The following is a 27,345-nucleotide window of genomic DNA, read 5'->3' as shown; positions in this document are numbered from 1 at the left end:
TCCTCTGCATGCTGTAGAAAATGTTCAAATGGCTTTACACTGACACTAGAAACACCATCATCCAAACCTTTCTCACCAGCCACCCGGGCTACGGCAGCATGCTATACGTGGGGATCACTACCCAAATGTTAATCAGATGCCAGACCATTCAGGACGCAGCAGCAAAGCTCGCCCTTGACCTCCCTAGCAGGGCCAGACTGGCCGTAGAGGACACCAGGTGTTTCCCCGGTGGGCCGAAAGGGTGGGGGCTGATTTTGGACCAGTGGGGGCTGTTTTGTTACCAGTGCTACAAATTCGGCCCCTGCAACAAATGTGCAGCAGCAGTGTTTCCCACCAGCATCCCCCCTCCCTCAGGACCGGTCTGACATAATTGCCAAGGCAGTTTTTTTGCGTTCCCAGTCCGACCCTGCTCCCTAGGTGAACCTACATAATACTCCACCTCAAAGCACTGCACTGGCTCTCCGTTAACAAATGATGCCAGTTCAAAATTAGGCTCAAGGCCTAAGTTCTAATTTAGGGTTGTACCAACTAGTCAAGGGCATTACGCATCAAGCTGGACATTCCCTTGATGGTCTGTTCACAAACGATCCTGGCATATCTGTATCAGACATCATTCCAATCACTTGGTCTGACCATAGGGCTATCATCTTTCAAATAGATATACGATCCATTGCCCCCTCAGCTTCCAGGCCTCGAATCAGAATGGGCACACGTGCCTGGAAAACTGCAGATTTGCCTCAGATGCTACATTCCCTGGTTTCTTCCCGCCCTTTGGGTGAAAATACCTCGGCACTATCGGCCTCAGCTTTTCAGGACTGGATCCGAAGTGCCGCTGACCTTGTGGCCCCAGAGAAAATCACGAAGCCCAATAGAGTATCCCCCTCGGCCCCCTGGTACAATGAAGACCTTCGACTACATCGCCAACACTGCAGAAATCTAGAAAGGCGCTGGAGGAAGGTCTACTGCCCCATAGCCAGACAAACTTATAAGGATGCCCTTCAGATTTATAAAAAGGCAATCGTGGCCCGAAAAATTGATTTTTTCTCGGCACAAATCAAAACCGCTGCTAATTCGGCCAGAGAACTGTTCTCCGTTGTCAACACCTTGTCTTCCCCCCCTGTTGGGCCTGAAGTGGAGCCCTCACAGGTTTTTTGCAACGAATTAGCAGCCTTCTTCATCACAAAGGTTGCAGATATATATGCTTCTTTTGAAGACAATCCCAGAACTGAATGTAGAGGTGGTAGCGGGGAAGAACTATTGTCTTTCCACAACTATGACCATTTTTCCTGCTTTCTACCCGCCCCACATGAGGATGTGATCAAAATCATCTCTACTATTAAATCGGGCTCCCCACTGGATCCTTGTCCCCCATCCGTGATGTCAAAACTCACAGAAGTGATTTCTTGCCCTCTCATGGAGATCTGCAACATTGCATTTTCGACAGGTCAATTTCCAAGTATATGGAAGAACGCTGTCATAAAACCCCTTCTGAAAAAACCTTCCTTAGATCCCACAGCCGTTGCAAGCTATAGACCGATCGCGTGCCTGCCCTTTCCTGCCAAAGTATGCGAATACCTGATGAACCGACAGCTCTCAGAGTTCGTCGAGACTCACCATCTTCTCGACGATACGCAGTTTGGTTTTAGGAAAGGGCATGGAACAGAGACTGCCTTGAGTAAGGCCTCTGACGAGATCAGGGTGATCATGGACCAGGGAGGGGCGGCTGTCCTTATCCTCTTGGATCTGTCAGCAGCTTTTGACACGGTCGACCATGCCACCTTAGTCGACCGTGTCACTGCTTTGGGGATTAACGGTCGTGCCAAGGATCTTATCTCATCGTTCCTGGCAAACCATACCCAGACAGTAAAGTTGGGAGATTACTATTCCCCTATCTCTGCACTCCCTTGTGGAGTCCCACAAGGCTCCTCGCTAAGCCCTATGCTTTTTAATATCTATGTAGCGGACTTGGCGAGGATAATAAAGGCCTATGGGATACAGCTTACATCGTATGCAGACGATACCCAGCTGGTGCTGGGTATCCACAAGGACGGCCATACTGTAGCAGCCAACTTCCAGAAAGCCATGCTTGAGGTCAGTAGCTGGATGGCCCTGAACTGCCTTCGCCTTAACTCGGATAAGACCGAGATTATGACCTTCGGAAGACTCTCCCCTGAATGGTCTTATGGTTGGTGGCCAGAAAAGCTTGGCCCCCCACCTGTTCCAGTGGAAAAAACCCGAAATTTGGGAGTGATTTTTGACACTAAGTTGGTTTTCGACCTCCATACCAACAAGGTTGTGTCATCTTCTTTTTTCATTCTGAAAAAAATTAAGAAGTTGTTGCCTTACCTCCCGCCGTCAGCTGGGAAGACTCTGGTCTCCACCCTAGTCTTCTCCAGGATAGACTACGGGAATGCACTCTTCCTTCATACCCAGAAGCGTGTCACAACGAAGCTGCAATCTATTCAGAATGCGGCTGCTAGGATTCTTCTTAACATCCCTCGTCGCAAATCCACCTCTCTTGGTATCCGTCAGCTTCACTGGCTAAGAGTCGAGAGCCGCGTCAAGTTTAAGGCCCTCTGCATTGCTTATAAGGCTGTACATGGCATGGGACCTAGGTTCTTGATTGAAGCCTTTCAACTGTATACTCCCAGCAGGCAGTTAAGATCGGCCAACATCAGTCTCCTCCCTGTGCCACGCACAAGATCGGTCACCTGGGGAGACAGGCGCTTTCTTGTGGCCACTCCAAAACTTTGGAACCTCCTGCCACTAGCCATCAAAACCGCCCCGAATCTGATGAGCTTTCGCAGACTCTTGAAAACATGGTTGTTCAATCAGTAAGAGGATGGTTTGATGATAGACTCCAGTTGCTCCACAGCGCCGAGACACCTTCGGGTATTTGCTGCGCTATAAAAGTTGCGTAAATAAATAAATAAATAAATAAAAGTTTAAATTCCACACTCACACCTACAAAGCCCTTCAGAACACCGGCCCAACCACCTCCACCACAAAGTAAACTTCCACCAACCCACCAGACTACTACGCTCCATGTCCCCCCATATTGCCCAAACTCCTCGCATCTTCAGAAGTGGCAGCTGTATCTTCTCCCAGTTGGTGGCTAAATACTGGAATGACCTCTACCTCCAAACAGCCCAAAACCCTCAAGAGTTCAGGAAGAAACTGAAAATCGAACTATTCACAGATAGCCCAGAACTGTGGCAGTCCCCCCCCCCCCCCCGACCGCCACCGCCCCCCAGCGCCTGGATACCCTCACGGGTGATAAGCAGTGCTTTATAAATCGGCTTTGATTGATTGATGGATTTAATAGACTATGCCTTTGCTCCATCTAAATAACCACTGAAACCACATATATTTGCACAAAACAACTGATATTCCCCTTGGTTCACTAATGGCATTGTTGTCAGGGTGGCTGGGGCATGAATGTTTTTTACTTTTTTTTATTTATTTTTATTTAATTTATGTGTAAAGTTTTATATAGCGCGAACTTGACCCTAAGAAGTGTATCAGAGCACTTTACAAATAGTTCAATAACTAGAAAATAGATAACCAAGAAACATAGTTTCACTTTTAATGAGGATGTATGACGTTACAACGCAGGCTATTACAACGCCTGGCTTTACAACGTGGTTTTTACATCGCAATCCATTACAACGCATAGTGCTTTTGGGTGTTGGATAGTGAATAGTTTAATTTACTATTCCAACTCCAGTCCCCATGGACACTAGGGAAGGTTATTGGATAGTAAATTAACCTATTCCCTATCCTAGAGTGCCCCCCAGCGCAATGCGTTGTAATAGTTTGCGTTGTAATGACCGCGTTGTAATGGTAGTGCGTTGTAAAAGTTTCGTTGTAAAGGTTGTTTACCTTTTAATGAGTGCCTCTGAATACAGTGATGCATTGAATGCACTAAGTAAAACTCTCCTGTATGTTAAAGAAAGACACTTTTTGAGTTTTAGAGAGCCTTTGTAATAGTTTTATATCGTGTGTGTTGCACAATTTACATGCCAAATATGTTGATGGCTCTGCTTACATGATGCACCTTTATACAAGCTTGGCCTTTTACTGGGATCTCCCTTTTACATTTCTGGCTTGTCCTCCTCTAGGAATTTTAAAGCCGTGCGCAGTGCTGCATTCGTGCTCCAGCTGTTCCAGGCGGGTCCCCCCCTGCCTTTCACACCAGAAGTAGTCCCGGAACCCGCTTCCCTTTTCAGGACGACCATATTGGGAGGCGTTGATTTAAACAAGTTTTCCAAGCAGAGGCATACATATATGATGAACTGTTTCAGATATGCCACTACTTCTGACAGACCGATAGGGCACGGGCAGGGTCAGTCACCGGGCAGGCTCAGTCTAACATGAGGCCGGATTCTGCCCCAGCCCTACCACTGGCTGCCATGAAGCCTTCTAATTGAAAAGGCCTGGAAAAAAGACCCATCCACCAGCAACAAGGACGCCTTCAAAAGCGCCATCCGTACTCACCACCAACTGATCCGAAAAGCCAAGAAAACAGCATTCAAAGATCGACTTGACAACAACGCCCACAACAGCAAGGAACTTTTCAACATCGTCAAGGAATTTTCCAACCCCTCGGCCAACTCTAACGACATCACCCCCTCTCAAACCCTCTGCGATTCCCTAGCCTCTTTTTTCCACAACAAGATTGCTGACATCCACAACAGCTTTGACAACCAACCCGGAAGGCAACCCACCCTACCATCAGCTGACCATCCTCCCCCCGTTAACACCCTTAACGCCTGGAACCCAATCTCCACTGAGGACACCATCCGCCTGATGAATTCCATCCACTCAGGATCCCCCACAGACCCATGCCCCCACCACATCTTCAACAAAGCAGACTCCGTCATAGCTCCGCACCTCCGAGACGTCATCAACTGCTCCTTCAACTCCGCTACCTTCCCAGAAGACTGGAAACACGCTGAACTCACCGCCCTTCTGAAAAAACCAACAGCAGACCCCACCGAACTCAAAAACTACCGCCCCATCTCACTTCTCCCATTCCCGGCCAAAGTCATCGAGAAAGCTGTCAACAACCAGCTCTCCACCTTCCTCGAAGACAACAAATCACTCGACCCCTCACAATCTGGCTTCCGAGCCAAACACAGCACTGAGACCGCCCTCATCGCAGCAACAGACGACATTCGAACTCTGCTGGACAATGGAGACACAGTCGCCCTCATCCTCCTCGACCTCTCTGCAGCCTTCGACACAGTCTGCCACAGCACCCTTTTACAACGCCTCAGAAACATCGGAATCCAAGGAAAGGCACTGGAATGGATCACCTCGTTCCTCACCGGAAGAACCCAGAGAGTCCGCCTCCCACCATTCAAGTCCGAGGCCTCTGAAATCATCTGCGGCGTACCACAAGGATCCTCACTCAGTCCCACCCTCTTCAACGTATACATGAGCCCCCTCGCGGCCATCGCCCGCCAACACAACCTCAACATCATCTCTTACGCGGATGACACTCAACTGATCCTATCTCTCACCAAGGACCCCAGCACCGCCAAAACTAACCTACACGAAGGAATGAAAGAAGTCGCCGAATGGATGAAACAAAGCCGTCTGAAACTGAACTCAGACAAAACAGAAGTCCTCATCTTAGGTAAATCCCCCTCTGCATGGGACGACTCCTGGTGGCCGGAAGCCCTCGGAAATGCACCCATCCCGACAGACCACGCACGGAACCTTGGCGTCATCCTGGATTCCTCACTCTCAATGAACAGACAAGTCAGCGCAGTATCCTCTTCCTGCTTTAACATTCTTCGCATGCTCAGAAAAACATTTCGCTGGATCCCCTCCGAAACAAGGAAAACAGTCACCCACGCTCTAGTCACGAGCCGACTGGACTACGGAAACACCCTCTACGCAGGTACCACCGCTAAACTCCAGAAGAAACTACAACGAATCCAAAACGCCTCAGCCAGGCTCATATTAGACATCCCACGCAACGAACACATCTCTGGTCACCTTAAAGACCTCCACTGGCTACCCGTCAATAAGAGGATTACTTTCCGACTGCTTACCCACGCACACAAATCACTCTACGACATCGGACCAGATTGCCTCAACTTTCGACTGTCCTTCTACACCCCCTCCCGCCAACTGCGCTCTTCCAGCCAAGCCTTCGCCACTGTACCTCGCATCAACAAAACCACCATGGGAGGCAGATCCTTCTCATACCTGGCTGCCAAAACATGGAACTCACTCCCCGCTTACCTTCGCCTCACCCAGAATCACCTAGCGTTCAGAAAGCAGCTTAAAACGTGGATATTTGACAAATAATCCACCTCCCCTTCCTAAGCGCCTTGAAACCCTCTGGGTATGTAGTGCGCTATATAAGTGTTATGACTTGACTTGACTTGACTTTCAGTAGAACCCCCAGGTTCCATGATGAGTTCTCGCGGCTGCCTATCATTACAAGGATGAGTCGCGTGAAGAAGGTAGCGTAGCGGGTGAAGCGCTTGCTGCACAGATGCGTCTTGCGCCTTTAAACTAAAGGTTATAATTCTATCCATCGGGCCGACTTGAGTAATAATATCTGGTATTAAACGTTGTGGGAAAAGGCAAAGAACGCGAGTTAGCATCCTCCACAGAAAAACACAAACCATTGTTTTAATCAACGCCCAATGTGAGAGCCACGGCTGTAATTCAAGAACGAAGTTCAGCCTCTTGTTTAAAAAAGCTATGTTATGGCGGGAATGGGAATATCAACAATGTGTCATAGGATAGCGACCTGTTTGCTACTCTTTGGTGGAAATACGACCGAGAGGTAGCAATCGAAATCGACTGTATTTCGTGTTTTTTGATTGCTCTGAAATATCAAGTCTGATAAATCCAGACAAAAAAAATCCTGCTGGGCATAGGCAGGCTGTGATGATTTCCGGTAATACACAGGTGGGCAGAATAAGCCTCGTGACGGCCAGCCTGGAGATGGTAAACTGTCTGGGCGGAAATTGCATCTGTTGTTGAATACTGATCAGACTCCGCCTTTTAACCATACAAGACTGATAAAATGAAAATTGAAAGCACCGTAAAAGTGCGGCAATAGGTAACACTTGCAAACAGTAAATTATATCTTGTTCGTAAATAGTTTTGTACGCAGCTCACACCAGCTCTCTGTCAGTTCACCGGCAATCAATATTTTTGCTTTAGCGCGGTTCAACGGCACTCATTTTTTTTTAGGTTTAGCGCGGTTCACCGGCGCTTGTTCACTTAATTTAGTGCGGGAAGGGATCAAGTGGCCCGCAAAGGACACACAATACCTCTGGAGCACGCGTATTATCCCAGCGAGCTGCCATGTCAACCAGTCCTTGAACTTAAAAAAAAAAGATGCTTGTTTCTGACATGTGCCGGTGCTCTCAAATTACTAGCATTACGTCGCCCTTGAGAAGTTCCGATATTCTTCCTCTCAAAAAAAAAACCTCCGGTTCTCAGTACCGGCCCAGATAAAGCACTGCTGTCAACAGTTGGTGACTTAAAGGTGAAAACTGTCCCCTCCGAGTAGGGCTGCGCCAGCACATGTATTTATGCAGTATATTGGAAACACTACATCATTTGAAGCCCATGCTCGGATACACTATTCTCCTTGTTACCGCTAGGTGGCGCAAAAGCAACAGCACATTCCAAACGCAAGAGGAGAAAGGTCCCTTGAGACCAAAATAGATCACTCAGATCCAAAGCGAAACAAGAAGGAAAATCACGAGGGCGGGATGTGTGCTCTGAATACCCCCCTCCCCCACCCCTTCATGCAAGAGTGCCATCTGCCCACCTGCTGGGGTCACTGTGTCAGACTGGGGAACCACTGACCCCTGACCCCAGCAAGCGATGAAGCAAGGGTTAAGCTGCAGTGTGTGGGTCTGCGTGTGAAACGAGGGCAGAAAAAAGCTCAGGCTGTCCTAACAGGCACTTAATAAATAAAGACCGTTTGACGGGCGCAGTTAGTTAAAAAGAGCTTGCAACGTAATACCCTGTGTCCTGTCTCAATTGGGGACAGCGCGCGGGCAACTAATAGTGCTGCGAGGCGCTGGTCAAATTATGGAGAGGGGACAGATCCCTCCTGGGGTTGTGTGTTGGGTGCGGGTTTAAGACACCCCCGACAGAAGGCGTGGACTACCCCCGTGGGCACGTGTGTACTCTGGATCTGGGATTAGGGTGACCACTGACACTACATGTTTCGGTGAGACTCCCTGGCAGAAGTGACGTAGCTTTCCCTGGCTTCTGGAACGGGACGAGACGATCTTAGGCGAGGAAACCTCTCTGGACATCAGGGACGGCCCTAGGACAGAGGACGGGTGAAATGCGTGCCATGTGTGATAGGACTTTTCCGTGGTGATGGGAATGCCCCTGGGACATGGTTCGGAATTGGATTAATCACGAGTCCATGGTAGTGCGCCCATTGGCACAGTTGAAGTGTCAGTGACATACCAAGTGGATGATCCTCAAATGTCTTCTCCCTTCCCCGCTTCCCCTTCTCTCCATACCCTTGCATCCCTCCCACCCTCCCTTTGTGATGTGACTGCATCCACACTTATGGAACTCTGCTCTTTGACTTTTTGTAATAACTCTAATCAATGGTATTTGCTTCAGACCTTGCACCATATACCATTCCTATGCGACCCTTAGAGTATATCCAGTCATATCCCTTCCCATGTATATAGAGATAACTCTAATGACTAGTCTCCTATGTGATTTTTAGAGTATATCCATGTATATCCCTTCCCAATGTATATAGAGATAACTCTATTCACTAGTGTATGCAGTAGACCTTTGTACTCTCTACCATTCCTATGTGACCCTTAGAGTATATCCAGTCATATCCCTTCCCATGTATATAGAGATAACTCTAATGACTAATCTCCTATGTGATTGTTAGAGTATATCCATGTGTATCCCCTCCCTATGTATATAGAGATAACTCTAATCACTAGAACATGCAGTAGTCCGCTTTGCTCTCTACCATTCCTATGTGACTTTTAGAATATATCCAGTCTTACCCCTTCCCTGTGTATATAGAGATAACTCTAATCACTAGTTTATGCAGGAGTCCGCTCTGCTCTCTAACATGCCTATGTGACTCTTAGAGTATATCCATGTGTATCCCCTCCCTAAGTAGATAGAGATTTCACTAGTATATGCCTAGAGTTTATCGATTTGTATCTTATCTTATCTTATCTTATACGGAATTTGTTGAGCGCACGGTCACCCAGGGGTTTCATGGCGCTGAAGGAACCAGATGGTAAGTAAAAGGGCAGATGGAGTAGTGTTCTAACCGTACGCTTGTATGAATAGCCAGGTCTTCAATGCTCTTCTAAACTCTGTCAGCTTGGTACAGTTACGGATAGGTAAGGGCAGTGAGTTCCAGGTTTTTGGGGCGAGGTATGAGAAACAGGATCCGCCAAGTCGTTTTTTTTAAATGACGGCCCCGTGAGGAGGGACAGATGGGCAGAGCGAAGATCGCGGGTCGGTTCATGTTTGTTTATAAGTTGGTTGATGAACCTAGGGCTTTTTCCATGGAGAGCCTTGAAAATTATGCAGCCTGTCTTAAAGGTGATCCGATGGGTGATGGGAAGCCAATGCAGGGAGGCTAACAAAGGTTTGGCTGACTTCCTGCAATTGCTCTTGAATATTAGTCTGGCCGCTTGATTTTGCACAATCTGCAGGCGTTTAGCGATGGTGAGAGGGAGGCCCAGGTAGATATAGTTCGAGAAATCTAATCGCGAGAGGACCAGTGCGAGTACTACCTGGATGAGAGCAGAACGGGTCAGCAGGTGGGCGATTTTTTTTATCTTTCTTAGCTGAAAAAAACAGGAAGAGATCACTGTATCTCCTCCTTGTGTGACTCTATCTCTTGTACATTTGACATTTTTTCTGTGTGTACCTTTTTGTAACGCATGTAAACCTAAGTCCGTACGTTTTCAACTGGTTCTTATGTAAGTAAAAAATTTGCAAATTCCTTTTGTACCGTCAGTCCTTATGTTTGAAACTGGGTCCTATGTAAAGCGCTCTGACGCCTTCGGGTAAAGTTTGCGCTATATAAAATCGCATAAATAAATAAATAAATACATAAATAAATAAATAAGAGTGGCATGGGCTTGGCGAAGGCAAGGGAAACGCGCTCTCCTTGCCTCCTTGAAAGGCATAATGACGTTAGAAAGTAACATAAGAAACACTGCTTGGGTACAGCGCATGGACTTCCATGAACACGGGGGTGGGGGCGGCGCCTCTATCACATAGAGAGAGTTTGTGGCTTCCTTACACAGAAGGCACAAGGTTTCCCCAGAGCGCCAAAGAAATGGGGGGAGCGTTTTATCATAGCTGCAGCTCGTTCCTCGGATCCCCGTGTTCCCTTTTGCAATGCAAGAGCGATGCCAAGAGTAAACAGGGAGGGCCTGCTTCACGTCAATGCGTGACACGAGAATGCTTTTGTTTTTTGCAGTTAATATAGCGCAAACCCGACCCGAAGGTATTGGAGCATTTTACATGAGAGCCAGTTGCATTGCACCAGGACGCATTTTAAGGAGCGGATGTAAAGGAGTGGCTAATTTGCTCTCTCTTTCACCGGAATACATACATTCTAATCCTGGCGACCGCAGTTCGTCACTGTGTGATTTTGGGCAAAGACTAGTCAATTGCAAATAGGTGTCATGCATACACACAAAGCCCTGTCTCATCATAAGAACTATTTTGAATAAACTCACAGGCCTCACTTTATTTGCAGCACAAGGTCCTCGTCCACTTACTGAGTTCGGGCAACATAGATATACCAGTACGTGGTAATGATGTGAACGACCAGTCGACGTAAATGTATCCAGTGTTACATCATAATTTATAGCAATGCACTTTTGATATTCAGTCTGATTAACAAGTCTTTTTTAAAAACAGTTCTGTTTTGGACAAACACACATTGATCCTGATATTAGAGAAATGTAAATTGTCACCCAGTTAGTGGAGGGAGGTGCATAGCGTCTCATTACTTTTCGTGCAGTTGTATATTTTTACACAAGACGCCTGCGATGTTAAATCAAAAGGATAGCTGTTTCACTTAAGATAGCTCGGTGGGTTTGCGCTTTTGGTAGAGAAATGCATAGTTCACCCTCAGGTCACTGGTATGAATTTCGGGCAGGCCCACTCCGACTATCATCTGTCAGGGGGTTGATAGAATGAGTTTTATAATAAAACGTTTACTGTGTTGGACAACAGTGCCAGCAAGTTCTACTGAAAACATCGCTTCAAATCGGTTTAAGACTAGTTCTAGAGTTATAACTAGTTCCTGCACGCTTTTAAAACTCATACATTTTCAGAACCACATGCGGAAAGAGTGGAAAGCTTTTTAATGTTCTCTATTAATATTTCCGGGAGGTTTTCTCACTTTTCTACGCACTCACAGTTGTCGGACTGGGTGGTGTAATTTTATTATAGGTGGACTCAAACGGATAATTAAAGGAATAAATGAAGCATTACTTTAATGTTATAATTTCAGGGGATGGTTCCAGTGTGTTCACCTGGGACATTTACCATGGCACCCCCTGGGTTCTTCGCACCCGCTGTTTGGCACCTGATGTTCACGCTCGGCTGGATAACACGTCCATTTGCTGCGCTCCCAGGCAGTGTCAACAGCCCCGTTATCTTAAAATAAACACATCCCTTCAGTTAGATTAATGCACGTGAGTGAGCACGCTTCTCCCCTGCAAGGAAGTGGGGGCGCGCGGAGGTCTGTTTACCCTCACAGTGCAAAGTAAATGTGTTTGTGGAAAGGAAACCTCTGCCCGTGCCCAACACATATGTATGCATGTTCTCTCACACTTTCTGTCCCCTCCATTCGTCAGGACCGGCTACCCATGTCTCTGTCTGTCGGTATGTCTGGCAAATTTGTCTTTTCCTTCCTATTTCCAGTGCTTTTATACGTGGGTGCGAGCAGGTGCAATAACTATTCATTTTGGGTTGCCGCATCCAGTGTTAGCATCACCACTTCATTGGGCACAGCCCTAAGAGACAACTATGTACTCCACACGCGCTTTATAAGTAACAATACCATATGTTTCTCCGCTATTGTGTCTTGAATGTCTCACTCACACAGACCCCGTGACTTTCTTACTTACCTGGTTAGCCTTGCACTATGCCCGCTTCATGACAGAAAGCAGCATTTTCAAAAGCAGCGACTATGGTAATATTTTTAGCGCGTCTTCCCCATGCGAATTACCCCCTGGCGCTAAGACACCACACTAGAAATCTCCTGGGCATCCCACTGCTACTGTGGGGGAGCCATTTTATCACTTTTTGCAGCTTACTTCTTCGTGCTAAGCGATAACAAATGCTAGGGTCTTCGATTGCTTAACATCCGAAGTATAACATAATATATTTTCCTCTGTGAAGAGCTGTGACGTGTTGAAGTGGTTTCGACTGAAGAACGAGGGGAAAAAATGTGTTCTATTCACAACTACCCAGTTTGGCCTCGCCGTGTACCCTGCAACTTAGTTCTACTATGTAACAACCTTGGGGCTCCTAGAAACAAGCTAATTGCCTCTGCTAAACACTATACAAGACACTGAAATCTGCGTTCACAATGGGATATTTTATCTCTCGCCTGCCTCTAGGTATTCGAGCTGGGCTGCTGGTACTGAACGCTGCGAGGCGCGGCGGGCATCGCCCGTTTAGGTTCTGTGCCTGTTGGATGGCATGCACGCAGCTTGGGACCCCCTGCTTTGCTGAGTGGCATGCCCTGTGTGGTGTAGCCACCACAAGGCTGCAATGCTCCTAGCTCTTTATTTTTTTGCAGTTTTTATATAGCGGGAACTCGACCCGAAGGAATTGGAGCGCTGTACATGACCACCAGTTACATTACAGAGGATGCGTTCATTTTTGGTGGGCACGGGGTGATTAAGTGATATGCCCAGAATCACAGGATGTTGAGCCAACTCGAAACTCGAACCTGGTTCCCAGTCTTAAAGTCGTCAGCTCTGACCTTTGCCCCAAGGCAGTGGTAAGCTCAAGGGGGTGCCCTCTGCCTCCGACTAGAGGACTCCCTGCTGTGCTGTTTGGCCTGCACTAATGCCCTGCTGCAGGGGGTGGCATGTATTGAGCGTCTAGTCTATCCCCGTGTGGGATGGCATGCCCTGGGTGGTGGGATCCCCCTGTTTGTGGAGCAGGTATTGGACTGCAGGGATTCCTGCTGAGTAGAGGGATTATATTTGGCTGTGTTGGGTGACATGCCTTGGGCTGCAGTACTCCTCCCTTCGTGTGGTGGAATATATTGGGCTTTCAGCACTCCAGGCTTTGTTATGGGCACACCTGTGGGTGCAGGGCTTCTCGCTGAGTGGGCATGAGGCAGTAGAGCACCCACCTTTTTGCGGAGGATGTTTTGGGACAGAGAAGGTCCCTCTTTATTATTAGGGAGACATTGGCCTGCAGGACCCCCTACTGGGTTGGCTGGCATCCCTTAGACTGCAGAGCTCACTTATGTGTGGTGTGGGAAGCATTAGGCCCCAGGGCGCCCCCTGGTTTTGGGCAAGGAATTGTGGTACATTTGAGTAGGGTACCTTACATGTCTGACTCTTTCTCATGGTGGGCGTTGCCATTGCTGGTCCTGAGCGGGGTCTCATCAGTCCTGCTGCTGGAGCGACTGCTGCTGCTCAGGCTGCCATTGCCCTCCTGCCCATCGGTCGCCTGCTTGATCTCTTCACAAGTCCGTTGGGTGCTGAAGGCGCAGGGGCACCGGGCCACATCCCGGGGCACTGTGTGCAGCTTACGGTCCGCGCTCCGTGGGCAGCACAGCAGCTTCTTGAAGGCCTTCCTGAAGTCGGGGCTGCGACAGTAGATGATGGGGTTGAAGCCCGAGTTGACATAGCCCAACCAGTTCAGGAAAAGGAAGACCTGGCCCGGGATGAGGGACCGGTAGAAGACCTTGATGATGTTGGCCATGAAGAAGGGAAGCCAACAGAGGGTGAAGGTCCCCATTATAATCCCCAGTGTTTTCAAGGCCTTGTGTTCCTTGATGGCCATGATTCTCGAGGGCCTTCTCCTGGAGCCCCTTCGGTTCCTGTTGGGTTCTGGGGGCTCATTAAACCTCACCTTGTCTTTCTCGATGAGGTTGATCTGTCTGGTGGCCACGATGAAGACCCGCACATATACAAAGATCATGATGACCAGTGGCACATAGAAGGAGATGATGGAGGATGTGATGGCGTAGGACTTGTTGGTCACAAAGTCGCAGCACTTGGGGTTGTTGTAGCACCTCATGGACTCCTCATCCGCCGTGTCCCTCCACCAGTGGTTCATGATGGGCAGGAAGGAGATGAGGGCCGAGATGGCCCACACCAAGCACACCACCAGCCGAGCCCGCAGCTTGGTGACCAACATCTCATACTTCAGTGGCGAGGTGATGGCAATGTAACGATCCACAGCGATCACACACAGGGTCTCGATGCTGGCCGTCACGCACAACACATCCACTGAGGTCCACAGTTCACAGACAATGGTGCCATAGAGCCAGTCCCCACAAAGCACGCTAGTGGCACCTGGAGGCACCACAAGCACCCCCATGATCAGGTCCGCACAGGCCAGCGAGGTGATAAAGACGTTGGTCATGGTCTGCAGCCGCGGCGTCTTGGCTATGGCAATGATCACCATCAGGTTACCAAAGACAATGACCAGGATGATGAAGGTGAAAATGGTGCCCACCAAAAATTGTTGAGGGATAGTTTCTCCACTGGAGTCACTTGCGTTGGCTGGAAGGTTCCTCAAAGTTACGTTCTCTGGGGGGCTAGGAGCCATGGTGGTAGGGGAGCACTGGGGCTCCCGCTGTGGTCAGTCTGGGTGGATTTAGGGGTTGGGCTGCGGCGACACGGGAGTCCTGCTCCCGCGGGAAGGTGCAGGAGCTCGGCGGCCAGGCTGTGCCATGTCTCCGGGCTCTGTAGTAAAGGAGCAGGAGCCGGCAACAGCGCGCACTGAACTGAACGCTCGGGGCGGCTGACTTCACCCTGGCAGGCGGCCCAGGGAGGAGCTGGGCTGGCCAAGTCCAGCCCTTAAAGACACAGCTCGGCGGCAGCAGGTAGCGCGGCAGGGCTGGGACACTCAGAACTTGGGCGGGACAGCTGTCATAGTACGGCAGACCTCTCTTTGCATCTGAGCAGAGAACGCGCATTCCCAGTTATTGCTCAAAATACACACACTGGCTTCTGAATCTTCAGTTTCCTAGCGACGTTCTTTACCGTCTCAGCGTGTGCCTCCCACTTTGTTCCACTAACGTCGCATTTAGTAAACGCATTTTACGTCCTGTCCTTTCCTTTATTTTTTTTTTATTTTTTTCAGGCATTGTTTATTTTTCCTTCTCCTATCTTCAATTTCTCTTCCCTGCTCCTTTGCAGCCCTCCCTTCCTTTCTCGGCATTCAATCATTGCTTCCTTTCTCTCCCGCTTTTTACTTTCTGACTGATTCCCTCTTTAAGTTCTCCCCTCTTTCAGTCTTTCTTACACTTTATTTCTCTTCTCTTTCTTTTCAGTCGCATCACTTTCATCACTATTAGTGTATTTCCCGAATTTCCCACTTTCATATTGCCTTAATGTCTTCTATGCCAAGGGTCTTATCTTTTCTTTTGATTTTCCTTTTCCTCGCCTTTCCTAGCTTTCTATACACGGGTTCTCGTGTCATTTTGTCCTTCGCGACCCATCCCTTTGCCCTGGTTTTTTTTCTCCACCTTTTAGAGTATCTGTGATTTGTTCCCTCATCAGTGACCACCACCCACCCCATGTGGCTTCCCTGCTCTTTCTGTCTGGCCAAGGTATAATAATTCACTTGAACCATTTTTACCCGCGGGGTATCTCGGTGCGTGACGTCAGCTTCCTTCCACCCCCAAGGCCAGCCTACGTTTTAGTTAAACGTTTTTTTGCCAATTGCTTCTAAAGCGGCTTGTTGACGTCACATCTCTACTGCTCATCCCTATCACTCGTCCTTGGAACTCTTTTACACACTCCCTCTCCTTTCTTCAGCACAACCAGGGCAACTAAATGTCATTGTGGCTTTCGCAAACCTCACATCTTTTTAGTGCTGCCACTCGCAGACAGGAGCTGATCTTTTTCAGAGCTGCAGAAGGGGGCCACGAACTGAAGGAGAACCACGCTCCCCCTTTTTTCACCGCTTTCGGACATTTCTTGCGTTTTTCTCGGAAACGCTTGTAGCTTTGGTGTGTACTGGCAGCAGGAGAGGGGCCACAACAAGGAAACTACACGGACCAGTAGCCACTGGGGCAGAGAGACGCCCCAGAGCCACGCCCTGCACAGGTGTATTTCACTAGCCCCATAATCCCGCCCCGCGGGACGCGCGCTGGACGAGCCGGGCGAAGCCCGGGCAAAGGGCGGGCAGTCTGTGGCCGTTCGGGCCCAGAAGAGGCCGGGACGGGCCACCCCTCTTACATCTACGGTCGACCGGCTTCAGAGACAGTAGTAAGGAGGGTCCCGGACATTGTCAGACCTTGCTGAATTGGGCTAATTGCATGTCACAGTGGGGTTGAGAGCTCCGGTAATATACGTTGGGTGTGTAATATTGTATTTTTATGACCACAGTTAACCCTAAAGTGTGTTCTGGGGCTGGTAGGGTCGGAACCTTAGATGCCTTCCTTAAATTAGCTGAAAGTGCTGTGGCAAAAGAAATTGAACTTGTGGAAAGGAGGCGGTCCTTGGACCCATCTTGTCACATTGTTCCCCCAATATTAGTTCCAGAGACAATGGATTGCCCTACGGTTCTATCTACTCTTATAAATCTCCCGCAGGCTACTAATGGATCAGTTTTAGATGGTAGCTTATCTATTAGCTCGGCCCCATCTTCGGATAGCAGTTTAGCTCCTTCGCCCCCGGTAACACGCAATAGGCAGCAGCAGGCCAGGCCGTGAGCAAGGCCAAGACTGTAACGGGTAAAAGAAAGGCTAGTAATGCACCCAAAGGTAGCCAGCAACAAGCTAAACAACCCAGAAAATTAATTCTTTTACCAGGGTTGGGTGGGCAGCAAGATAAGGTTCTACCCAAGGCTTCTGAAGGAAGAACACCTAGTAGAAATGAGCACTCTGCGAAGGAAGTAGTGGCCAACCAGGGATGCAATATGACCGAGTTCATGAGAATTATGGACGAACGCCTCAGGTCCCTCATCTTGCTATTAATGGCCAAACTCGAGCAAATAGATGGCAGATTAAATGTTATAGAAAAACATTTTCTAGACCACAAAAGCTCATCACCGGAGAGTGACTTAATAGCGGCTCACCCTTTGAATACAATTACAACTAAAGTAAACAACCTCGTGGATTCTATGATGACTTCTTTTCCTCAGGACACTGCCCAAGTTGTAGCACCCACTACGACTTTCCCAGCTTTAGGATCCAGGGAGGTAGCAAAACAAGGGCCTCGGGGGCCTGTAGGGAGACTAAGCCCACTGGAACAGCCATCTAAAAAAATCTTCTCATTACACCTTCCCCCGGAGGCTTGCCCATATTCAGTAATCCTGTCAAATGTTCCGAAAACCCAGGATGGTCGCGAAGAACATTGGACCACACTAAAAAACAAAGCCCTTCATTTTCTCTCTGCTAAAACCGTGCTGGGTGATCATTTGCACAATAACTTCAAGATGGTGAGAAGGGTACCATGGGTGGGTAAATCCAAGAAAAGTATGGAGGGTGATTGCGTTGTGGTGAGTTTTAGATCCCCTAGATTGGTTAATGATATTTTGAGGCAGGCGGGATCAGCTATTATGGATGTATGACGTTACAACGCATACTTTTAGCACGCATACCATTACAACGCAATTTTTACAACGCAGGATCCATTACAACGAACTACCATTACAACGCATTTTTTTACATTGCAGATGCCTTTACAACGCACACCATTACAACGTAAGTATTGGTAAGTATATAATATTTTAAAAAATGTAAGTAATTAAAATTAATATTATTTAATTTAATTTAATTTTAATTTAATTTTATTTAAAACCCAAATCTAACCTTGAACCCTAAAAATACCCCTTTACCCAAAAACCCAAACCTAGCCCTGAACCCTAAAAATACCCCTTTACCCAAAAACCCAAACCTAGCCCTGAACCTTAAAAATACCCCTTTACCCAAAAACCCAAACCTAGCCCTGAACCCTAAAAATACCCCTTTACCCAAAAACCCAAACCTAGCCCTGAACCCTAAAAATACCCATGTACCCAAAAACCCAAACCTAGCCCTGAACCCTAAAAATACCCCTGTACCCAAAAACCCAAACCTAGCCCTGAACCCTAAAAATACCCCTTTTCCCAAAAACCCAAACCTAGCCCTGAACCCTAAAAACACCCCTTTACCCAAAAACCCAAACCTAGCCCTGAACCCTAAAAATACCCCTTTACCCAAAAACCCAAACCTAGCCCTGAACCCTAAAAATACCCCTTTACCCAAAAACCCAAACCTAGCCCTGAACCCTAAAAATACCCATGTACCCAAAAACCCAAACCTAGTCCTGAACCCTAAAAATACCCCTGTACCCAAAAACCCAAACCTAGCCCTGAACCCTAAAAATACCCCTTTACCCAAAAACCCAAACCTAGCCCTGAACCCTAAAAATACCCCTTTACCCAAAAACCCAAACCTAGCACTGAACCCTAAAAATACCCCTGTACCCAAAAACCCAAACCTATAAAATTTTTAATATAATTATATACTTACCAATACTTACGTTGTAATGGCATGCGTTGTAAAGGCATCTGCGATGTAAAAAAATGCGTTGTAATAGTAGTTCGTTGTAATGGATCCTGCGTTGTAAAAGTTGCGTTGTAAAAGTAGTCCGTTGTAATAGTTGCGTTGTAACGGTTGTTTACCGCTATTATTCACCAAGACTATGTAAATGTCGTTCCGCTGCGGTTCTTTTATCCCCCTCATAAATTTGGTGCTATTGGTGAGGGACAGTCTAGCCTAGATACAGTTCCCCATATTGACTTAATATCAACAAGCAATAGATATGAGGTCCTGAGCTCGTTGGACATTAACGACTGACTTGAGGATGATAATATCAGGGCTCGGGGAAGGGTGTGTCTAGGTGATGCAAATAGAGGATGTTTACCAGTGGAAACAGGGCTGCAAAGCCCATTGGTACAGCTAACCACCCCCACTGGGGGTAGGGGCGTAGACATAATAGAGACCAGGACCAGAGGCACTGAACATCTCATAGGGGATAATGGGACAGACTCTGGTCATGTTGAAACCTTGGAATGTATTCGGTCTATTGGGGGAACAGGGGAAGCTCAGGAAGTAGTAAGTGTTATCTCCTGGAATATAGCGGGTATGGCATCCAAATTCAGTAACACTGAGTGGCGCCACTATATTAGTAGTTATCAGATAATTAGCCTCGAGGAGACATGAGTGGTTGACAATAGCACCTTTCACATCCAGGGGTATAAATGTTTTTTTGTCCCGGCACAAAAATCCAGATCGGGCAGAGCCATGGGAGGACTGTCCATATATGTAGACTTGAACCTCCAGGGCACATGGTCTAACACGGACTGGTGCTCGTATGCCATTCAAGCCGTACGATTTAAGGGTAAGGGTTAAGGAATGACCCTGTTTAACATTTATAACAATGGGGTGGGTGGACACTATAATACACTTATAGGGGAATTGGATGACAGATTGAGCCAAGAAACTATAGCCAGGAAGGGGTCACGTGCACCGGCGATATTCGTCATGGGAGACTTTAATTGCCACCCATGCCTGGCCCTAGTTCCAATAGATGCAGAATGGTCTCATTGCCACGTGGAGAACGGGCCGCACTTTGACCATACGCCAGAAGGTCTGGCCTTTAGTAAACTCCTATACAACCATGATTTAGAGCATATGATTAATATGATGGTTGTACAGAGGGATGGCAGTCTACCACCGACATTTAAGGGCAGAGGGTGCTCCTCATTCATCGATTATATCCTAGCTTCTAGAGTTTTAAAAAACAGAATCACTAGTGTAGCGATAGAATGGAGCTCTTTCAGTGATCACAATCCCCTAGTATTGGAGTTGCTCTATTTGGCTCGGCCCAGAAGGAGACAGCCTGGTCTAATTATTGAGAAGGTAACGGACCAGGGTAGACGACTGAGATGGTCTAAAATAGATGGGGAAACCTTCTATAAAACCTTGATGGATATTGGGAAATCCGTTTTCGAGGATTGCTTAGATACGGCAGTAGAAGGTCCCCAGTTACTCTTGGCATTCGGGCAGATTGCTAAGTTGATAGATGGATTGTTAAAAACAAGGGCGCCTACAAGGAATCACTGTTACCCACGATGGTTCGATCGTGACTGCTCCCAGGCTCTAAGGGAGCTTAAAAGTAGCCTTAAAATTAGACCAAGGGACCCCCTACAAGTTGCTTTGTGCAGGAAAAAATATAAGAGTGAGACTAAGAGAAGGAAATTAGTCCTACAGGGGGAAGCATGGGCAGACTTAAGAGAAGCGGGGGAAAAAAGGGACATGTCCGAATTCTGGAGAATTATTAACAGACCAAGTTTCCAGGATGACAATGTCCCCGAAATAGGGACGAATATTCTGCCGGACCAGTGGGTCTCCCATTTTAAGGGGCTGTATAACCACGAAGCAGGAATAACGGAAGCGCAGGTAGGGAAGGTGCACCAGGGCCATCCTGTAGTTTTCTCCATTAAGGAAATTACTGCCGGAATTGAGGGTTTGACGAAAAATAAAGCCCCCGGCCCAGACGGGATCCCGCCTGATTTGTTTCTGAGCTGTGTGGAGCTGTGGGCCCCTATAATGACTAGGATCATAAACGCAGCCATTAGCTGTGGTTTGCCGCCCTCATGGTCAACAGCTATAATCGTCCCAATCTTTAAAAAGGGTAAAAGGGACGACCCCCAGTGCTATCGCCCGATTTCACTGATTGACGTGTCTGCTAAACTTTTGGGTCGGGGCATCCTTAATCGTCTGTCTGAGTGGACCGAGGAAAATAACACCATCTCGGACACGCAGTACGGCTTTAGGATAGGGAGGTCCACTAGCGATCAATGCCTGAACCTCTACATGCTGACTGCCAAATACACCAAGGCCAGCAACGAGGCCATCTATATGGGGTTCATGGATAGGGATAAGCTCTGGGCTATGATGACCCTCATTGGGATTGAGGTTGGCCTAATTAACATTTTAAGGGAGCTTCACAGTGACACCTCAGCAAAACTCCGGTACAATATGGAGGGTGGGTTGACTGAATCATTCCCTTGTAGGAGCGGGGTACGTCAAGGCTGCATTATTGCCCCGTTTTTATTCTCACTTTATATAAATAATCTAGAGCAGTTTTTGTTAAATTTAAGGACAGACTGTCCAAGAGTAGGGCCGCGTCATATCCCTGTTTTACTATACGCGGATGACGCGGTCCTGCTCGCACGTACGCCAAAGAGTCTACAGATTTTGATTGACGGATTTGTTAAATTTATGGGTTCTTTAGAACTGTCCGTTAACCTTGGCAAATCGTATGTGCTGTTGGCTGGCAATAAACTTTGCTCCAAATCCACTTACATGATAGGAAGCCACAAAATAGAAAAGGTTTAAACATTCACCTACTTAGGCTTACTATTCGATGGGTCTTTACAATTCAATTCCCTGGTAGAGGAGCGTTGTAGTAAAATTGCCACCAATGGCGCTATCGCAAGCTATGGGAGGAGGGTAGGTAGATGGAGTCCCGAACAGGTGATGAACCTTTATGGTTCTATGTGCTGCTCCAAAGTCACCTATGGGGCCGAGGTATGGGGCTTTGCCAACATCTCACAACTGCAGCGGGAAGAAAATAAATATTTAAGATCCATCTTGAAAGTACCACAAAGTACCGCTGGTGTAATAGTCCATAGGGAACTAGGGAGGCCATACCTCGAAGACTTGGTGAAGCTTAGACCCATAGTGGCTTGGTCGAAAATTTGGACTAACCCTGAGGCGTCCCTGAGTAGGGAAATTCTAAGTGATTGCCTAGGAAGAGAGAAATGGATGAGAATCCCATGGCTCAATTATGTAAAGGCCACCTTAGAAGCGCTGGGCTATGAGAATCTCTTTGTCGATCCTGTAGCAATTGTACCTCAGCATAAAGTGATCGTAAAGAGAGCTTTTTTAGCCCAGAAAATAACACAGAGAGCTGAGGCTGAAGGGTCAAAAAAGACTGTGAAGGCCCATAGTTTTGTTAAGAGCACCGAGGGAATAGAGCCATACTTATACGTTATGTATAATGCCCAGGATAGATTTTTAATGTGTCGTTTTAGGCTCAATTTATTACCTTATTTATTAGCGTTACCAGTAGGGTTTTTAACTACAATTGAGCAGAAGGGAACCTGCGGCTGCGACAATAGGTCTCCGCAGGATTCCCTTCATTTTGTATTGTTGTGTCCTTTTTATTCAATGCCTAGGCGTAGATTCTTGGTAAATATTTTAAAACAAGCTAAACTGAAACATGCTCGAGAGGCCTTAATTTATTTACAACAAGCAACTGACCCGTTCACATTGTGCTGCACTATGAATTTTATTAAAGTGGCAGTTCGACTAAGGGCAACCAGAGGGGGGTATGATTGTCAAGATCTCTATCGTACTCTTTTAGATCGTCTTTTCCCCTTTTAAAGAATTAGATTGTACTACAAGCAGGATTCTGATAATGATTTAATTGAATTTTAATTAGTTGTATATATATGTGCTTTTATGGTGATTTTTAATCATCGAATAAAGAATTCTTGACTTGACTTGACTAGTGCTGCCCCTTTCGTCAAAAACGATCTGCCCCAAAATAACCCAGAGGCAAAATAAAAAAATATATGTTATTGTAATTTTATGTTTTCTGTCCTGCTGCTTTGCAGCGGGCGGGTCTGCTCTGCTCTCCAAGCAGGGCAGGGGAGGACTGGTTTGCCCACTCCTGAAATCCGCAATGACTATTTGATCGGCCCTCTCGGGCCGCCCTAAACAGTCGTGCGCACTTCCTTGTTCTCCATGCAGGCTGCATGCATGGAGAGCATACCCACCCCTCCAGTCCCTGGCTGAGCACCGTGTCACGGTGCTCAGACCAATCACAACTGCTGCAATGCAGCGTTGTGATTGGCTTAAGAAAGGGAGCCTGGCTGCCTGCTTCCTATTCCTGATCCTGTAGGAGGCAGGAGAGCAGGAGCAGAGAAGACGTGGGACCCGGCCTAGAGGTACATTTTTTAAAGGTTTATATCTGATCCCTCCAATGCGATACCCAAACTCCTGCGCCCGCAACCCGCGAGCCATGCTGGCCACGACTGATACCAAATACTACAGTGCACTAGAATGTAGCATCAAATATCAACACCAGGCAACAGTACATCACATCACATATGAGAAACAAACATTTAAATCAGCAACAATTAATTGGATGTGTATTTGCAATAGAAATATGGTGATCAACAAATACGTACGCTAACAGAGTATGGTGGTTGGGAGTCTCACATCGATTCATTGATGTACTCTCTCTCTCTCTATAAGAGGCGTGGCTTTAACAAACTTACGCTAAAAACCTGTGTTTAGCATAGTGTGCTGCCCGACTTGTATTTAGCTGTTTCTGTCATTGCATCCAGATATGTGAGACAACAAGTAACATCATACCTACAACAAGTAAGGACTATTGGCGTTGTCAATGGTTATTAGTTGCATAAGATAAATAAGCTGCAACTATGGCTTGTTACATATAATACTGAAAAAGCTTCCAATTAAAGCCCTGGTGACCCTACCACAATGTTGCTGCTCTTGCGTTTCAGAAAGAGAAGGAAAACCCAGAAAGAAAATGACTCTTTAAAGGATTTCCCTTCCCCCACAACGCTCACCTGGCATGACGTCATGCCGTAATTTCTCCACTAGTGAGAAGTGAGCAGTGTGGGTAGCGCACATCGATGTGCTTGCTATCTCGAAATGGGTCTCTATCGGGCTGTTTTGCGCCCTAGCACTTTTTTCCGGACTGCAGTGACAGCAAACTGCTGTCACTGCAGTCCGGAAAAAAAAACGGACCGCCTATGCCAGGGCTCAAACAGAGCCTGATAAAGGACCCGTTTCGAGGCCCCCTTAAAAAAATCTGGCAGTGTCAGACCCCCTGAGACCCGGCCCACTTAAATCCCTGCTCCCTTTCTCTTTCTCCTCCACCTTCTTTCTCTCGCTCTCTCTCTTTTCCACTCTCTCTTTCCCATGCTCCCTTGACCCGGTCACTCCACTACCGCACGGCTCCCGTGTGCCGTGATTCTGCTGCCGCTGCCTGCTTGGCCCTCTTACTGCCGCCTCTCCTTAGGGCCCCCGCTCCCCAGGCTTGCCCTCGCTCTCCAGGCTTGCCCAGGCTTGCCCTCGCTCTCCAGGCTTGCCCTCGCTCTCCCCCGCTCCACTTTCCCAGTCTTTCCAACCCCCCCGTCTGCTCCCCGCCCCCTTCTCCTGAATCCCGCTCCCCATTCGCCGCCCCGCTCCCGCCTCCCAGCTGCTCCTCCCTCCCACTTCGCCATAAATGGCGGGGACCGAGCGTACGCTAAAGGCAAGCCCGTCTACGCCCATCCACGCCTGGACCGCGCCCAGCGCCAGAACCCCTGGACCCAGCCAGAGTCAGCCAACCCGACTGAGCTACGCCGCCGCCACCCTCCACGCATTCAACACCGGCCGACATCCAGCCTGCTACCAGGCCACCCCGAAACGCACCCACGGAGCCTTCACCTGCCACGCCTGCTACTTCACCTGTACTCGGTCCTGCACCGCGCCAGCCAAAACAGCCGCCAACAACAACCACCTCAAGTGCATCCTGCTCAACACCCGCTTCATCCACAGGCACGCCGTCAAACTATGGGACCTCCTGGACAAAACGGCACCAGACGTCGCCTTCTTCACGGGAACCTGGATGAACGCCTCCTCAGCCCCCGACATCGCCATTGCCATCCCAGACGGCTACAAAATAATCCGGAGGGACCCCATCAACCAGACCGGAGGAGGCATCGCCATCGCCCACAGAAACACTATCCGCATCATGACCAACACCGACGACACCCTCGCCACCGCAGAGCACCTGCACTTCCAGATTTACACCGACCCCAAGACCACCCTCAGAGGAACCCTCATCTACAGACCCCCGGGACCACGTTCACACTTCAGCGAGGCCACGCAGACTTCATCAGCCCGCTCTCCCTCGCCTCCCCCGACTACATCCTCCTAGGAGACCACAACTTCCACCTGGAGAACGACCAGGACAACAACACCACCGCCCTACTAGACAACCTCGCCAACCTCGGATTCAAGCAACTGGTCAACACCCCCACCCATTACGCCGGCCACACGCTCGAACCCGTCTTCTCCTCCAGCAACCACATCTCCTTCAGCCACACCACCGAGCTCCACTGGACCGACCACAGCTGCGTACACTTCAACTTCAGGAAAACAACGACCCACCACCGCCCTCAACAAACCCCCCGAAAATGCTGGAGCAAGATCACCACCGACCGACTCACCACCTCCTTGAGCCTAAACCCTCCCACCAACACCACGGACCCCAACGAAGGAGCCCGCAACCTCACACAGTGGATCACCGACTGCGCCGACACCCTTGCTCCACTGAAAAACCCTCCCAGCAACCTCAACAGCAAGAAAGCCGCGTGGTTCACCAACGATCTCAAAGACTCCAAGAAATCCTGCCGTGACCTCGAGAAAGCCTGGCGCCACAACCAGTCAACGGATAACATGACAGCCCTCAAGAACGCCACCCGCAAACACCACCAGCTGATCCGCACCACCAAAAGGTCATCCTTCAGAGAACGACTGGACAACAACACCCACAACAGCAAGGAACTCAACGTCGTGAAAGAGCTCTCCAACCCCAACGCCAGCAACAACGACATCACGCCTTCTCAAGACCTCTGCAACTCTCGGGCCACCTTTTTTCAACGCAAGATCGTCGACATACACGACAGCTTCGGTGCTCAGAACTTGTACCCCACCACCGAACCTACACCCCCCACCACCACCCTGTGCGCCTGGACTCAGGTCAGCACGGAAGATACCACCCACACGATGAACACCATCCACTCAGGCTCCCCAGCCGATCCCTGCCCATACCACATCTTCAACAAAGCCGACTCCATCATCGCACCCAAACTTTGGGACATCATCAACAACTCCTTCATATGCGCCACCCTCCCGGAGAGCTGGAAGCACGCAGAGATCAGCACCCTCCTGAAGAAACCCACCGCAGACCCCTCAGACCTCAAGAACTTCTGCCCCATCTCTCTCCTCACCTTCCCTGCAAAAGTCATTGAGGAAACCATCAACAAACATCTGACAGCCTTCTTGGAGACGAACGGCTCCCTCGACCCATCGCAGTCCGGATTCCGAGCGAACCACAGCACCGAGACCGCCCTCATCGCGGCCACTGACGACATCCGGACCCTGCTGGACAACGGAGAAACCGACGCCCTCATCCTGCTCGACCTTTCGACTGCGTTCGACACGGTCTGCCACCGCACCCTGACAACCCGCCTCCGCCACGCCGGGATCCAAGGAAAGGCCCTGGAATGGATCACCTCCTTCCTCTCCGACAGAACCCAAAGAGTCCGTCTCCCGCCCTTCCTCGCAGAAGCCACCAAGATCATCTGCGGCGTACCTCAAGGCTCCTCGCTCAGCTCCACCGGACCGGTGAAGAGAGCTGACAAAGCCTCCCCAGCGAGGGAGACGGACAGAGGGCCGATCCCGAGAGCCAGTGAGTGAAGGCTCTATGTTGTTGGTGCCTGTTCGAGGCACAGTGTCGATGTCCATTTCCTGAGCAGCCCGCATGACGGAGGGCAGCTCCGATGGGGGGGGGATTCTTTCTTAGAGTCCCTGTTGGGAGGGGTGCGGCGGGGCACATTGTCGGCGCCCGCCCTCCGTGGCCGCTCTGAGGGCCCAGTGAGCGCCAGTGTGCAGCTGCAACGATGTTATGCCAGGGACCTATTTGCTTATCCCCGGCTGAGCCGCACCAGCGCGGGCAGCTGCAACGTTTTGCACATTGGTTTAGACCAGGGCACAGTGAGTGCCAGTGGCCCCAGTACTTTCACAGCTGCACGGCACTTAGCAGCAGCTGCAACGGTTAGGCTGACATTTCTTTGGGGGCATTTTTAGTGAGCTAGGAGTGAGATGCACTCCTCTGCTCAGCGCAATTGCGCACTTGCGAATGCTGCTGCATTGGCAGCCGCCCTGACATTATGAACATAGGGCATTTGAGCCCTCTGAGAAGGCCAGTTGGCCAGGGAGACTCTTAGGTTGATAGGGCACCCGGCCCTTAATGTGATTTATGTGGTGCACAGGAAATG

At 48.8% G+C, this 27,345-nt stretch overlaps 1 protein-coding gene across 2 annotated transcripts in view; it reads right to left on the bottom strand.

Moving 5' to 3' along the window:
• The window catches only part of ADRB3 (adrenoceptor beta 3), a 77,466-nt gene extending 62,475 nt beyond the window's left edge, over positions 1 to 14,991 (bottom strand). Inside the window, exon 1 of one of the 2 annotated variants that reach the window (XM_078665392.1) lies at positions 13,580 to 14,991. In XM_078665392.1, the coding sequence (XP_078521518.1) occupies positions 13,580 to 14,808 (1,229 nt within the window). In that variant the 5' untranslated portion in view covers positions 14,809 to 14,991. The remainder of the gene's footprint in view (positions 1 to 13,579) is intronic. The other variant, XM_078665393.1, reaches the window with a different exon arrangement.
• Positions 14,992 to 27,345: the final 12,354 nt, after the last annotated feature.

The sequence above is a fragment of the Lissotriton helveticus genome, chromosome 11 (assembly GCF_964261635.1).
Source record: "Lissotriton helveticus chromosome 11, aLisHel1.1, whole genome shotgun sequence".
NCBI classification, from domain to species: domain Eukaryota; kingdom Metazoa; phylum Chordata; class Amphibia; order Caudata; family Salamandridae; genus Lissotriton; species Lissotriton helveticus.
The sequence above is the reverse complement of the archived record's forward strand: the minus strand, read 5'-3'. Positions and strand labels throughout refer to the sequence as shown.